This window comes from Caretta caretta, chromosome 14, assembly GCF_965140235.1.
Source record: "Caretta caretta isolate rCarCar2 chromosome 14, rCarCar1.hap1, whole genome shotgun sequence".
NCBI classification, from domain to species: Eukaryota; Metazoa; Chordata; order Testudines; family Cheloniidae; genus Caretta; species Caretta caretta.
The window spans coordinates 42218593-42234893 of NC_134219.1; the positions used below are offsets into that span (position 1 = coordinate 42218593).

At 48.4% G+C, this 16301-nt stretch overlaps 1 protein-coding gene, 1 long non-coding RNA gene and 1 pseudogene across 2 annotated transcripts; 1 reads left to right on the forward strand and 2 right to left on the reverse strand.

Moving 5' to 3' along the window:
* Positions 1-16301, reverse strand: part of LOC142069256 (zinc finger protein RFP-like) — a 137270-nt pseudogene that overhangs the window by 93455 nt on the left and 27514 nt on the right.
* LOC142068383 (butyrophilin subfamily 1 member A1-like) lies at positions 1552-15784 on the reverse strand. Its single transcript, XM_075119883.1, has 11 exons — positions 15668-15784; positions 13682-14029; positions 11328-11609; positions 9805-9935; positions 8709-8718; positions 7791-7811; positions 7324-7344; positions 5665-5689; positions 5216-5301; positions 4463-4495; positions 1552-2797 (listed from the first exon to the last, which is right to left on the reverse strand). Exons 1-11 carry the CDS (start codon positions 15765-15767, stop codon positions 2283-2285), a joined length of 1572 nt encoding a protein of 523 aa, XP_074975984.1. The 5' UTR covers positions 15768-15784; the 3' UTR covers positions 1552-2282.
* On the forward strand, positions 2790-5716 carry LOC142069279 (uncharacterized). Its single transcript, XR_012665054.1, has 2 exons — positions 2790-3309; positions 3838-5716. It is a non-coding gene; the product is annotated as an uncharacterized LOC142069279 (long non-coding RNA).

Genomic DNA, 16301 nt, shown 5'->3' on the forward strand with positions numbered 1-16301 from the left:
TGTCTATCATTGGTATCCTAACAATGTCATCATTATTAAAATAGTAATGAATGACATCATTACGTTATCATGAATTACAGTGTATTAAAAACATTACACTCAGCTACAAGCTGTCTTCAGTAATACCACTGTTGGCTGTGGGAAGAAGGTGGATGGGAGGCACAAGCAGTGGGGAGCCTTTCCCCTCTCCCTTCTTCTTTTCTCCTCTCCCTTCCTATCGGTCTCCCTGCCCCTTTCCCTCCCTCTTATTTCTTCTCTAAGTCCTTGCTCCCTCCCCTTCCTGGTGTTTCCCACTCTTTTCTTCCCACCCATGTCCTTTTATCCATCTCTCTCTGCTCCCCACCTCCTGGTGGCTCTGTCTAGTGCCCGCAGAGGAGGTTCCCCCGCCTCGGGTAGGAAGGGTGGCCTAGTGGTTCAGGCACAGGCTTGGGGCTCAGGTGTCCTGGGTTTGGTTCTCTGCTCTGCCACTGACTCCCTGCTGAGTCTTGGGAAAGTCACTTCACCTCTGGGTGCCCTAGATCCCACCTGCCAAATGATGCTACTGCTGACCCTGCCTCCTAGGCTGAATCCCTTCATGGCTGTGTAGTGACGGGGCAAATGGTGATACCAAGGTGAGTAGATTTGGGCTGAATTTCTCCACAGCCTGAGAGTGAGAGGCAGCTCCATGCAGGGGGCACGGGAGAGGGAGGGGCTCAGGCCAGCTCCGCATACAGGGGGGTCAGGGTTTCAGCCCTGCACCTTGTTCTGCCAGGGTCATGGGCTTCTTCTTTCCCCCCACCCCGCCCAGCGTGGCTCCTGACGCGAGGCGTTTCCTTCCCCTAATGTGCCACTGCACCCTTCCAGCGCGTGCGCCGAGGAGCCCTGCAGCCTGCTGGGGCGATTTCAAAGGGCCCAGGGCTCCCAGCCGCTGCCAGCACTAGCAGGCACTGGCAGCAGCCGCGACTGGAGGCCCCGGATGTCAGGGGGTGGGTTCCTGTTTGTGGGTTGCAAAGCAGAGACAGACATCCCTCTGCATCCCAGATTTAGGCACCTATTCATGAGAGGGGTGTGGCTCAGGACACCCCTTCCCCCCCTCGTCGGCATCTCCCATTGGTTACCTTACATGGCTCCCCGCCTACTGAGCTGGCTTTTGTGAATCCCACTGTAAGGTGCCTGTGTTGCCCATGCATTGTCTCGGGAGTTTAGGCCCCTGACTCAGCTCTGAGGGTCACAGTGCTGCTGTTCCTGTGATTGTCTCGCTGCCTAAAAATTACTCACTGTGATGCTCAGCATTGCAACACCCGAGTCCCTTCATGGATTGCGCCCTGTGTAATCAGTCATCTCTCCGCAGAGCGCAGCTGAGCAATTCCTGATTGACACGGGTGTGCACAGGACAGAGACCCAGCCCAGGCTGGAGAGTGACACATCACACAGTAAAATCCGAACTCTCTTCCAGGAGGTGCGACATTCCCTGTCGGGGTTGAGAGGACACAACCAAGTTGGGAAGCAAATCCCATGACGCTGCCCCCAGCAACTGCAGCTGGGACATTAAAGTGGAACAAACAAGGAGAATTGTTTGTAATGGTTTATTTACAGTAAATAGCTGCAAAATAGCAAAGTAAAAGGAGCAGAGAAGGAGCTTTAATGATCGCAGGAGCCTGGCCAGGAGATCCCCAGCTACTGAGAACAGTTTTCTTTATGGCACTAAAATAGCACCAACGGCCAGGAATTAATATAGGGAATTAATGAGTGACAGTCTCACTTTCAGCAACACGTCATAAATCTCCCCATCCCGCCCACATTCCCTTTCTTTTCATACTGTCCTTTTCTATTCATTATTGTTCTAGCCCTCACTTTCCAGCCCTGGTTATTTTCTTGTGTCTCTCCTCCCTGTCACAGATCATCCCCCTTGGCTGCTCTCTTCTTTCCCTGATTTTATCCCTTCCCCAATTGCTGATCCCAGGCTGGGAGACCCCAATGGGATCTAAGGACACATCTGTACAAACCGCTCCCTGCTGCTGCTGCTTCTCCCCAGCCCCCCAACCCCTGATTGATTCATGCTGGGTCCCTGCCCAGCCCCCACCTCTGCCCCTCAGGGCCCCTCTGCCCCTCCTGCAGCCCCAGGGGTTCCTCCCCCTCCCCCTCCCATGCCTGGGGCTGCAGGGAGGGAGGGGGAGGAGCTTCCAGGGGCCATAGAGATGAGGGGCCAGGGGCTGGGTAGATGGGAGTCCTCCAAGGTCATAGAGTCTGGGGTCCGTGAGGCTAGAGAGGCTGATTTCCGGTTCCCCCCTCTGCTGTGGGGCTCAGGGACGCAGTCGGAGCCGGGATCCCGGCCCCACCCAGAGCCAGGGGCGGATTCTCTCCCCAGGGACGGGGCCCGGCGGGAAAGTGAAGATCGGGGCCTCGTCACCAGCATCGATAAATGTCACCTGCCCCCGGTCACAGTCCAGACAAACCCGGATCCTGCTGGGGGCCCGGCTCAGGGGCAGGGGGGTCACAGGGGAGGTGAGAGCCCGGAACTGATCCCCGCACCGCTCCACTGCCCAGATCCCCCCCTCAGGGCTGAGGCTGATCCCTCCCTTCCTCCCCACGGACTCTCTGGCCACCCCCACAGCCCAGTATCCCCCACCCCCCACCTCCACCTCCCAGCAATGTCTCCCCGCGGTGAATCCCCCACAGCCCAGCACACATTCCCAATAGTCAAATCTCTCAGGGTTGTCGGGCAGATCCTGCCGCGTGTCTCCCCAGCTCACACTTTTCCCACCCTCAGACAGGACGAGTTGGGGATGAGCCGTGTCTGGATCCAGAGTCACATTCGCTGGGGAGAGAGAATCAGAGCGTGAGGGGCAGAGCTCGGCCCTGGGGGAGGGTTTGATGGCGTCAGTGACAGAATCTGCCCCAGCTGGGGAGTGACTCAGGGAATCTCCTTCCTCCAGGATTTACCCATCGTCACCTCAGAGATCTCAGCACCGGGCTGGGGAGAGTCACTCCCCTGACAGAGACGGGTCAGTGACGGTGAAAGGAGCAGATGGGCCAGGCCTGGGACTCAGAATCTTTCCCCTCCTGCCCCCACCTCTGCCCGGGGAGGGGACTAGAGACTCTGGCAGCCCCAGCAGATGGTACAACTCAGTGAATATTGACAGCGCCTCCCCCCACCCCACCTTCACTCTCACTGTGTCCCAGCTGCCCCTGTGCTGGACTTTGCTATGGGGCCTCCCCACTGCACCTGGACTGCTCTGAAATGTCACAGCTCGGACAGCAACAGGCCACACGGTACCAGGATTGAACCTGCCCAGAATGTCACTGCTCAGCAGCAGTCGCAGCACGCAAGTACATTAGCCTGGGGCAGGGAGTAAGGGGGCTAAACAAGGGAAGGGGTTCATGGTGGAAGCTACAAGTGTCAGGGGGCCAGGACAGATTAAGGTTTTGTGAGGCCCTGGGCCGCAGCAAGTGAAGGCCCCTTCCTACCCCTTCTGCCTGCAGAACCCCCCCTCCCCACACTCCTGCTGGGGAAATGGGGCCGGAGTGCAGGGGCGTGCCCTGCTCTGCCCACCTGGTGCTCCAGCTGCAGAGCAGGGCAAGACCCCGCACCCCGACGCCATTCTCTGGCTGGAGTTCTGGGCGGATGGAGTGGGGCAAGCCCCCCGAGCCCTGACCCCACTCTCTGGCAGGAGCACTGGGCAGGCAGAGCGGGTTGGGGCACAGAGGCGCCCATTTTTCTGGGGCTCCTGGGCACAGGCCACATTGGCCCAGTGGCAAATCCGCCACTAGGGAGGAGGTACGGAATAGGTGGCTGGTGGAAAGAGGGGGCGGGTCATGCCAGTAATGGGGAGGCTGACTTGACGTCCTGTTTACCAGAGACGGGACCATGCTGGGGTCATGGTGGATGGAGAGAGGAGAAAAGACACAAGCTCCCAGCGGTGATCACAGGAGCTTCCCAGACCTGTATAATGGAGCCAGGGGAGCCCCTGTCTGTGATCAAGGCTCAGTTCCTCTGCTTGAGACAGGAGCAAGGGTCTCACACAGACACAGTCCCTGCTCACCCAGTCAGTGTGGGGTCACTGCAGAGCTCCTGGCTTTCTTCATGGGGGAAAAGATGAAGGAAGAAACAAAGGGACACTGGAGATCGGACATCAGCACGGGGAGACAGAACAAACTCCCCCTGGAGAAGTGGCTGTGGAGGTGCATGTCCCACTGGTTCCGTACAAGGGGTGGCAGCGGCTGTCACAGATCTCTGCAGGGTACAGTGCACATGCGAGCGGTGGAGGGGCAGGAAGCATAGATTCAATATGCTATGGATTCAGTATGGTGTGGTAGGACATAGGCACAAACCTCACCTCACCTTGTGATGCGCCGTGAAATGAAGGGTTCTGGGGAGATCTGCCCTGAACAATCACATCCACTCCCATATACAAAGAAAATGAGGCACATTGCCTCATGGGAACAGATATTTGGACATTGATAAAATATGATCTTTAATTACCTTCTTCTATAGGTGCCACGGATCTTCTCCACCCTAAAACCAGCAACATAATTAGAGAGGAGAGCAGATCTGAACACGTATTGCATGATTCAATATTGTACAAACTAATACACTGAGGGAAAAGGAAAGTTATTCGTTCATCAGAACCTCCACTGGACTGCATGAGTGTCTCTCTCCCAGGGTGGATCTTCACTGCAGGGTTAGTCCAGAATCTTACCTGGCCGTTGCCCCAACCTGTTTAATGCACAAGCACAAAAGCTCTGACTCAAGTTTGGTGGTGCTTTGCACCCAGGTTAGCTGGCAAGACTTTGGGTAGAAGCTAGAGCCCAGGTATCACTTTACTTCAGGTTGGTTACATGCCTACTCTGCAGTGTGGAGGGAAGATAATCATCTCAGGTGCTGATAGTCCACCAGGGCCTTCACACAATTCCTCCTGGGCCATAGTTTTTTGGCCAATACCTACTTTACTACTGTATTGCTTATCAATTTTTCAAATTAGCTTTTGGTGTGAAATTCATCCAGTTTAGTCTTTCCCCACGTTTTATAAAGTTACATGAACAAACAAACCTCAAAAGAATGATGAGGATGATGCTGATAAAAAAGCAAACAAATAACTAAAAAGGTTTCCTATTGCAACAATTTTAAAATTTAAATTTAAAAGCAAACAACCCCACCACAATTAAACAAACAGCCACATGAGTCTCCAAAATGGTACAAAAAGTTTCATTTTAGAGGAAAGATAATGATACTTACTTATCTCGTTATCTCGTTTCTCTGAAAAGGAAAGAGAAATAAATCGAATTTTTTTAGGCATTTCCCTTTTCTTACGTTTTATTTGTCTTTATCATCGATACGACAGTAAAAACTGAGAGAAATCAACATCTTCTTCAGGACATCAGACAAGAGGATCCAGTGGTCCCTTCTGGTCTCACACACATGTGACTCTATTACATCTCAGTTTTTCAAATTAGCTTTTGGTATGAAATCTCTCCACTTTAGTGGTTCCCCACATTTTATACAATCACACTAACCCTTCCACAAAATAATAATAATAAAAAGCAAGTAAACAAAAAAAGGTTTCATATTACAACACAATTGTAGAAGTTAAATTTTACAGTGAACTCCACAACATTTTAACAAACTGCCCCATGAAGATCCAATTACAAAAAAAAAAATCCTTTTCAGAGTGTGGATAATGACACTTACCAATTTCTCTATCTCGTTTGCCTAAAAATTAAACAGAGAGACACATAATGTTTGTTAGGTGTTTTCCTTTTTTTATGGTTTATTTCTCTTTATCATCACTGTGACAGGTAAGACGGATTATTTCTATTCAATCTCTTCTTCAGGAAATCAGACAAGACCAGTGGTGCCCAAACTTTTCCGATCACTCCCCCCTTGCAGTAATGGAAGCTGTCTGCGCCCCCCCTTCCGTTACTGCACAGTTGACTCAGCAGAGGTGCTTGGGCTGAAGGGGGAGCTGGGGGCAGAACTGGGGATAGGGGAGGAGCAGAGGTGGCCTGGGGGAGGGGAGGGAATTTGGTAGGAACTGACCTGGGGGCGGAGCAGGGGGAGGACTGGAACTGTGGCAGGAGCCGGAGCTTAGTGGGGGGCAGGGGGCGGAGCGCAGCTGCAGATGAGTTAGGATCTGGGCTGGGGGCAGAGCGGGGCTGGGTGGGGCTCCCTCCCCTCTCCCCTTGGGGGCTGGCAGGGATCCTGCCTTGCACCTGTTCAGGGCCGGTTTAAGAGAGGGGATTTAGGGGCTGCAGGCAAAGGGGGGCTCCCGCGAAAAGATCTCCAGACTGCCAAAAGTGCAGATCTTTTTTCAGGGCCGCTTTAGCCCAGGGCTGTGGGCTTCAGCCACTAAAGCCCCTGCATTCCAGCCCAGCCCGGCGCTGGCGAGGAGGCGGCTCTACACGCTGGCATGTCATTCTCCCCTCTGCTGGGCTGGAGCTGCGAGTGCCGGAAAGCTCAGTCCCACAGGCTTCCTTGACTTGCAGACACCGCCCCCGCAGCTCCCATTGGCCAGGAATCACAGACAATGGGAGCTGTGTGGGGTGGTGCCTGCAGGCGAGCACAGGACAGAGCATGGAGCCACGTGCCCCCCCTCCCCGGGGCCTGCACCACCAAAGGGGAGCTGTCCCAGGTAAGGGACCTCCTGCCCCAGCCCTGAGCCCCCTCCTGCACCCTAACACCCTCCCAGACCCCACACTCCCAACCTCCTGCCCTGAGCCCCTTCCCACACTCCAGTCCCCTTGGTGCCAGCCTGGAGCCCGCTCCTGAATCTGAAAGCCCTCATCCCCAGCCACACCCTAGAGTCCACAACCCCAGTCAGAGCCCTCACCCTGCCCCAATCCACAGCCCCCTCCTGCACTCTGAATCCCTCATTTTTGGCCCTACCCCAGAGCCTAGGGGGCCCCACAAACTCTCATAGTCCCAGGCCCCCAGAAGAGTTAATTGCGGACCTGTGCCCACTTGAATTTCCTCCACGTGCCCCTAGGGGCCTGCCCCACAGTCTGAAGACCTCTGAACTAGAGGATCCAGTCATCCCTTCTGGTCTTAAACAGTAAGACTCTTTAACTGTATTGCTTATCAATTTTTCAAATTAACTTTTAGTGTGAAATTCATCCTCTCTAGTCTTTCCCCATGTTTTATAAAGATATATTAAAGTTGACCCCCCCCCCCATCTTCCCAAAAGACTGATAATAATAACCAAGTAAGCAAACTAAAAGGCTTCGTACTGCAGCAATGTTAAGTTAAATTTAAAATCAAACACCTCCACCACTGCTACACAAATTCCCACGTTAGAATCCAAAGAGGTACAAGAAGTTTCTTGTCATAGGAAGGATAATGACACTTACTTATTTCTTTATCTCGTTTGTCTAAAAATGAGAGAGAAATAAATAGATATTTTTGTTAGGTGTTTCCCTTTCCTTATGTTTTATTTCTCTTTATCATCAATATGACAGTGAAGGCTGAGAGAAATCAACCTCCTTTTCAGGACATCAGAGAAGAGGATCCAGGGCTCTCTTCTGCTCTTAAACTCAGTGACTCTATTGCTTATCAGTTTTTCAAATTAGATTTTGGTGTGAAATCTACCCAATTTAGCACTTCCCCACATTATATACAATTACATTAAACCCCACAAGAAAGAATAATAATAAAAAGCAAGTAAGCAAACAAGGGCATTTGTATTGCAACAAAATTGTAAAAGTTAAAGTTTATATCAAATAACTCCAAACCATTTAAACAAACTCCCACATGAAGATCCAATTCTCGGCCCCCGCCAAAAAAAAATCCTTTTCAGAGTGTGGATAATGACACTTACCAATTTCTCTCTCTCGTTTGCCTAAAAATTAAACAGAGAGACACATAATGTTTGTTAGGTGTTTTCCTTTTTTTATGGTTTATTTCTCTTTATCATCACTGTGACAGGTACGACGGATTATTTCTATTCAATCTCTTCTTCAGGAAATCAGACAAGACCAGTGGTGCCCAAACTTTTCCGATCACTCCCCCCTTGCAGTAATGGAATCTGTCGGCGCCCCCCCTTCCGTTACTGCACAGTTGACTCAGCAGAGGTGCTTGGGCTGAAGGGGGAGCTGGGGGCAGAACTGGGGATGGGGGAGGAGCAGAGGTGGCCTGGGGGAGGGGAGGGAATTTGGTAGGAACTGACCTGGGGGCGGAGCAGGGGGAGGACTGGAACTGTGGCAGGAGCCGGAGCTTAGTGGGGGGCAGGGGGCGGAGCGCAGCTGCAGATGGGATAGGATCTGGGCTGGGGGCAGAGCGGGGCTGGGTGGGGCTCCCTCCCCTCTCCCCATGGGGGCTGGCAGGGACTGAAAGATTCTGTTCAGGGCTGGTTTAAGAGAGGGGATTTAGGGGCTGCAGGCAAAGGGGGGTTCCCGCGAAAAGATCTCCAGACCACCAAAAGTGCAGATCTTTTTGCAGGGCCGCCTTAGCCCAGGGCTGTGGGCTGCAGCCACTAAAGCCCCTGCATTCCAGCCCAGCCCGGCGTTGGCGAGGAGGCGGCTCTACACGCTGGCATGTCATTCCCCCCTCCGCTGGGCTGGAGCTGCGAGTGCCGGGAAGCTCAGTCCCACAGGCTTCCTTGACTTGCAGACACCGCCCCCGCAGCTCCCATTGGCCAGGAATCACAGACAATGGGAGCTGTGTGGGGTGGTGCCTGCAGGCGAGCACAGGACAGAGCATGGAGCCACCTGCCTCTCCTCCCCAGGGCTTGCACCACCTAAGGGGAGCTGTCCCAGGTAAGGGACCTCCTGCCCCAGCCCTGAGCCCCCTCCTGCACCCTAACTCCCTCCCAGACCCCACACTCCCAACCTCCTGCCCTGAGCCCTCTCCTATACTCCAATCCCCTTGGCGCCAGCCTGGAGCCCCCTCCTGCATCTGAAAGCCCTCATCCCCAGCCACACCATAGAGTCCACAACCCCAGCCAGAGCCTTCACCCCCTTCCACACCCACACCCTGCCCCAATCTACAGCCCCCTCCTGCACTCTGAATCCCTCATTTTTAGCCATACCCCAGAGCCTAGGGGGCCCCACAAACTCTAATAGTCCCCGACCCCCAGAAGAGTTAATCCGGCCCTGCGCCCGCTTGAACATTCCTCCACTTGCCCCTAGGGGCCTGCCCCACAGTCTGCAGACCTCTGAACTAGAGGATCCAGTCATCCCTTCTGGTCTTAAACACTATGACTCTATAACTGTATTGCTTATCAATTTTTCAAATTAACTTTTGGTGTGAAATTCATCCTGTCTAGTCTTTCCCCATGTTTTATAAAGCTATATTAAAGTTGACACCCCCCCACACACACCTTCCCAAAAGCCTGATGATGATGAGAAATACCCATATTGTTGGTTAGGAGTTTCCCTTTTCTTATGTTTTATTTCTCTTGATTATCAATACGACAGTTAAGACTGAGAGATTATTTCTATTCAAACTCCTCTTATGGAGATCAAACTAGATCAGTGGTGCCCAAACTTTTCCTGTCACGCGCCCCACTTACCAGTAGTAGAGTCTGTCTCAGCCCCTCCTCCCCCCGCCCATTAAACCACAGTTGGCTGAGTCCAGGAGCTTGGGCTGAAAGCAGAGCTGGGGATAAGGGAAGAGTTGGAAATAGAGGGCTGGGAGTGGCGAGGGATTGTGGGCAGGGTTGGGCTGGAGGCAGGGCAGGCGGGGAGTGGAGCTGTAATTGGGTGGGAGCTGGGCTGGGGGAAAAGTGGAGCATTCTTCTTTTTTTAGGACCAGATCAGCAGATCACACGTTCTTTTTATGTTAAATTCCTAAATTGCCCTTATTTATTAATTAGAATGAAACCCGTTATTTACAGTATATTTCTCCCTCTGATATTTACCTTTCATTTTAAAGAGAGAAACAGTGAGGCCAATGAAACCAAACAAAACCACCAGGGTCACACTCAGAGCCACCATCCAGGGATTTACCCTCGGGAAAAAGGGATCTGAAAAACAAAACACCCAGGGCTTGCCTTAGTTTGGAATTGGTGACTAAAAGCAGATTTTTTGTCACACAAATACAGAAATAGTGCCCAGCAGGATTTGTGTGAGCTAAGAGTGAAAGAATGGCCCTGCCCACATGACACAAAAGACCAGAAACTCATTTTAAATATGGCTCCAATCAACACAGCTTTACCACTCATTTATCCTTGAAAACACAGCCCTGATTTGATTCATTGCTACTCAGAGGGCCATAGAGATCAGGGGCAAATTCTCTGCTCATAAAACCCCATTGATTCCAATAGGGTTATACCAGAAAAGGATTTGGCCCATAACAGTAAGCAATATTGAGAAACTGCCAGATTAATTAGCATATTTTTGAAAAATCCACTGTTACCTCCTAATATTGGGAAAAACCATAATCACAATTTGTCCAAACACTTGTGCAGCAAATTAACTAATTTCCATTTGCTCTTCTTGTGTTCACAGTGATTCGGTCATCTAAACAGGATGGAATTTTCAAATGTGCCTGGTGTCTTTTCCACACATGGTTTGTGCTCTGATTTAGTGAACCTGGGCCAACCCTCTTATGGGGTCATTCTTAAATTGGTTCAAGAGTTGACAACATATCAGGGTTGCACCAATTTAAATAAATTGATGCACAAAACCTTAAATCATAAATCAGCTTCATAGTGCTCTATCTCCATTTAGTTGAAATCGATAAAAAAGTGACTGAAGCTAAATCTATTAAGGGCACTCTGAAATTTATACAAGGAGTTTTCACACAAGCGGGTGGCATCGCTTAACTAGTTAATCAGTGCATCTTTTGTGTGTAGACAAGGGGTAAAATGAGTCCTCTAGTGGATCCACACCAAAGTAATTAAGGAGCACAAGTCCCATTGAACATCAGAAAAACAATATCACATGACTTAGGTGACATTTCACACAAGTAATGAAGTTGGTGAAGTGAACAGATCACTAGAGCCCTGCGTGGATACAAAATTGGTATCCGCATCCAATCTGCAACCCCCCGAAAATGATGAGGTTATCTGCAGATACATATCTGTGGGTTTACAGGGCTCTACAGATCACAATGAAGCCAGAGTACAAAATTTATCACATTCCAAAAAATTAAGGTGAATTTAAGGTTACAGGAACCTACTGAATCAGTGGATTGAGTGGAAGTTTCCTCTAAAAATGTGTATAGTCTGAATACTCACAATTAAGGGGATCAAGTTGCCTAAACTGTGACCCTGTAAAGACACCAGCCTCCCATATTCTGTGTTTGTACGTGGATTATGAAATATCCACCACATATGTTTCAGTTCTTTTCTTCCTATATTTTGTTTGGTTTCTAGAGGTGGTGAGTTCAGTGTGGGGTTTGGATGGTGACTGACCTGCTATATAAACTGCTGATTCCTTTTCTTGATTGAGAACGGTGTTCCTGATGCAACAGGACAAGTTTTGGTTTGAATGTTCTGTTACAATGAGAGCAGTTTCTGTTTCAAACAGGTTGTTATCTCCTGTGGATGTTTTTTCAGAGAGTGATGGTAAACGTCGCCCATTGAAATCTTTCCACAGCACCTCAGGCTCTGGGTACCAACCAGCTGATCTACAAACCACCCGAATCCCTCCATCTTGGTGACCCTCAACAGAGATGAGAGGAGCAGAGCCCAGACCTAAGGGGAAAATATATAAGGGTGTCAATTCCATGAATTAATTTATAAAGCAGAAGGGATGAGGGACAGTTTGGGGATCCCTCACTCACATGAGAATGTACTAATTCATGCGGGTAGTCAGTACAAGGGATAAGTGAATACTGGAATGTCTGATATCCCAGTGCTCATGGACACATAAAAATGTGAACAAATATATAAAATAATTTCACTGAGTCAGCGGGAGATATTGTTGGCCAAGACAGGAGCAACTGAGTGCTGAGCACCTTTGGAGATATGACCACGTAGATACCTGAATAGGATCTGAACATTTGAAACTCTGATAAATATATCTATCTAATGCACTAATTATTTTTTTAAAATCAAATTGGCTTCATGGTTACATTGTTAAAGCAGCAAGGGAGAAATGCTTAGTCTTGACTAAGAGTGGTAAATACATAATTCCCCCTTCCCACTAGGACACTCTGCAATCCATATACATCATATGATTATGGTATGATTTTGATATAATTATGTAGAATCTTGTGCAAGATGTGTCAAATAAGGTGTCAATGGAAAAGTTATGATTTGCTGAATAAGATTATCCTATTCGAGTGCATGTATCATTTTTGTATCTGGAGTTATGAATATTGACTATCCATCTGTATTTTAAATGTTATTGTTCTGGGTAACACCCACAACTAGCCTTTCAGGTACAACAGTGAAGAAGTTAGACAGGGCGAATGGCCCATCAGCGAAAACAATGAGCCATGGAAAAGTCTTGTCCTCACCGGGGGACACTTCAGACAGCCTATGAATAATGGCTGCCATGACTCATCAAGAATGCAGGTGCATGTGACTAGATAACATGATACTGAATTCCTTTTTAGTACCTATATTTTTCCACAAACTGGGCTGGGAACCTGGCTTGGAACAAAGGGGTTCCTGCCATATGAAAGAAACTGTAAAAGGTTGAAGTGACATCACCAATGGGCCTCACTTTCCACATAACTCAACTCCTGGATATATCTCTGGAAGAGCACAGACTTTGAACTGGGGAAGTGCTGGTCCCAGGTGGGAAAGATGGAAACCCTGCCTATGTATGAAACATCTACAAACTGCTTGTACTATTTAACAGGGTGAGACACTGTTTGATTCAAACCCTGTGTGGTATATTAGGCTTAGACTGAGTTTTTGTCTAAGCCTAATATCTGTTTGATCTGTTTGCTTTGACTTATAATCTATCTTTCTGTAGTTAATAAATCTCTCTCTTTTTTTTTTTTTTTAAATTTAACGTAAAACAGTGTGGTTTCAGAGAAGTGTTTGGGCAAAATCTCAGCTCAGTTAACAAAGATTTTGTGAATATTCCTCTCCACACTGAGGGAGGGGAAAACTGGGTAATTGTAATGATCTTTACTAGTCAGACTTTTGACCAGGGTGGGTCGTAGGTTGGGGTGCTGGGGTGTATTTTGGCTGAAGCCTCGCTATTGTTGGTTCATGAGTGCCTGTCCAGATGCATTCATGAACACAGCTGGGTGTGGTCCCGCCTCCTGATGTTGGTGTGAGTGCAAGTGTGGAGGGCTTTACAGCTTGTCATAATGTCACAGTGCAAGAGGGAACCCAGATTGGTGAGATAGAGGGCTCAGCTGTACCCCAGTTACCGGTGGTACCTGGGGGGAACCCCCCACCCCCACCATCACCATTATACAGTGTCAGCAAATAAGAACACTCCATTTCATTTTAACTACACCCCGAAGCAACAACCAACCCATCAGAAGGCCATAAATGTCTGTCAGTCCCACCTTAGCCACACATCCTAGAAATGACTGCAGAGCAACTGGAAGGCCATAGTTGTCAAGAAGTCCTTTCCCTCTTAACTGAAGTCCCCTTTGGGGAATCAATCAAGATTGGGCAAGAAAGTGCCTTGGCCATCCTGAAAATGTGTTTAATAACATGTTGGGAAAGTTTTCAGCATATTTTCCCAAGTATGAAAGTGGCTGTTTGCTGAAATTTAGATATGCTGTGTTATTGTAAAGTATTTCACAAGCTTGAATAGGAAAGACCACACAAAGCTAAAACTGACACAAGGCACTGACCTGCTATCCGCAGTTCCAATACAGCTTCTTCATAAAAAGTATCATCTTGAACAAAACAGATGTATTGTCCTTCATCAGAGTGTCTGATATTGAGAAGCCTCAAGGGAACATTTCCATCTGTGAGTCCGGCTTTCAAAAGCTCTGTCCTTCCCCGATACTCTGGCACCTGCCCTTCATACTGATCCTTCCCATCACGGTACAGGTGCACAACGGTTAAAAACTCGGAGTGGAACCATCTCACCTCCATGTTTGCAGCGCTCATCCGGGGGGACAGGTGACAGGGTAACACAATGTCCTTACCCACAATGGCAGTGACAGGGTGATCAGGTCCAATCACTGTGAATTTTGCTGGAAATCCACCAGGACAGCAAAAACAACAAAAAGCAGGTCAGAGGAAAATGGCAATTTGATATGAAGGACACAGCCAAGAGGTTCCATTTCAGACAAACTTTCCAAACTTCAGCCAGGGACAGACACCTGGCATGGAACATTTCAGCCTGAATGCCTAAAAGAAAGCAGCGCTCATGGGCAGGGGGACTGGGGCTCTGTTATAAGAATACTCAGCCTGCGTGTATGGCACAGCACACAGCACTGAGATGAGGCATGGAGCTGACAACAGATCATGGGACAGAGAGTGGGAAGCTGAGAATTGGTAGGTTCAGTGCATGACAGAGGCACACAGTGCTGACATGGGGTGAGAAGCTGAAGACAGGTGTATTCAGTCCATGTCACAGTCACACATCAGAGAAACTGAGGCAGAAAGCTGAGAATGGACATGCTCAGTGAATAGTTGAGAGAAACTTACTATTCAACATCCCGTTTTTGTAAGTGCTCTCAAATTGACACGCTTACTGACATTGCCATGAAATTTGCTGGGCCTCAGCAGGAATAAGAGTAGGGTTGGTGAGCCATATTTGGTGTTCTTTCACCAAGGTGTTCCTGATGTATGGCCCTATTGCTAGAGCCAATTTTGGGGCTACTATGGTTCAATACTTCACATGCTCAAGAGACCAAATAACCAAACTTCGTGAACATTATCGCGTAAAGATAAAACGGTGCACTACAGAAAGGAGATATCCATACCCTCCTCCTGGGAAGCAATTCTTATCACTCAGCATGCCCCCCAAACCCACTTATACCGTGGCTGTTTACAAGTGAAAAAGCACTTTATACATCACCTGAGACCCAACCCACCAGTTCCTTAACTTGTTGTTCGGTACCTTCCTTAACCCTTTTTTTGGATTCCACATTCCAAACCAGGTGGGTGTAGAGGTACATCCCAACCACTGCTAGGACAAACCATTCATGGCTTTGATAGGCTTCTTATTTTCTATTGTGAACACTACCTTCAGAGTTGTAAAGTGGGATATTCAATATTGGTGAACAGAATTGTGGGGAGAACATAAAACACTCAAGTTAACTTCCCAACTCTCTCCCTCTCTCTCTCTCTCATATTTATGTTACGGGACTACCGTGCATATAATGCCTAATAATACAGTGTATACTACACCTAACATATATGGATTAGCTAACAGGCCCAATTAAAAAAAGTCACACAACATCATTATATTCTGGTTTTTCTTTTGTTTTTGTGCACATTAGTCTCAAATTATGGCTCTGATCTTTCTGGTTTTTTTTTTTTTTTTTACATCTGAAACCCACTAAGTTATTTGATTTTCTTATTTCTTATTGTTATTATTAAACTCTTCAATAAGTGTCCTCCGAATTCCCTGGGCATCTTTGACAATCTTTTAAAAATACTTGTGTGAAGAAACAGACTTGTGCACTATCCCAGGAGCAAATAAAATCACCCAGGAGCAACACAATCAGGGCAAAAATTGAATAATGAAGGTGCTGATCTTGCTGTGGGGTGAAGTTTATACACTGTGAGTTGTTACACTGACTTTGAGTGAAGCATGTTGTTAAGGCACTTCAGGGGCTTAAATTAATCCCCTAAGATTCAGCAGACACAGTGCGGATTCCTACCTGATTCCATCTTGTGAACATAAGAAGTAAGGAGGAAAACAATAAACCCAGGGAGAGGGGAGCTGGCCCTGGAGCTGTGGCAGAATGAGAGAACCTTCATCTTCTTCACTGTAACTTGACCTAGAAAACAGGAAGAAGGAGGAAAAAACTTTCCATAGTGAGCATAACACTGACTAACATTAAATTATTAAAAAGTCAAACATTAAAGAAGGCACAGTGAATAAAAAAGGGACAAATGCATTGTTAAGTGAACTCCCTCATATTTGGAGTGAGAACAGCCATTGCATTAAAATGGAAAGTGTGTTTCCTTTATGGGCCTGATTTTTTCCCATCTCTACAAAATCCACATTAAAAAAAGAAAGTCAGAACAGTGGAGAAGTTGGCAGTAATTCCATCAATGGAGAAAAAAGTTTTAAGGAATGAGAAAGTGTGTGTGTGAGAGAGAGAAAGATTCGTGTGTTGTCTTGTGTTGTCTGCAGTGGCACTTGAACAGTTTTTAAAGTGTGGGTGCTGAAAGCCAGTGAAACTGCCCCCACACTTTTCACCTCATGCCCCCCTTACCTCTCTCCATGGCCTCCACCCCCTCCCCTCAGAGCTGGGGCTGGGACCAGGGCTGTGTCTCCAGGAGTGCAGG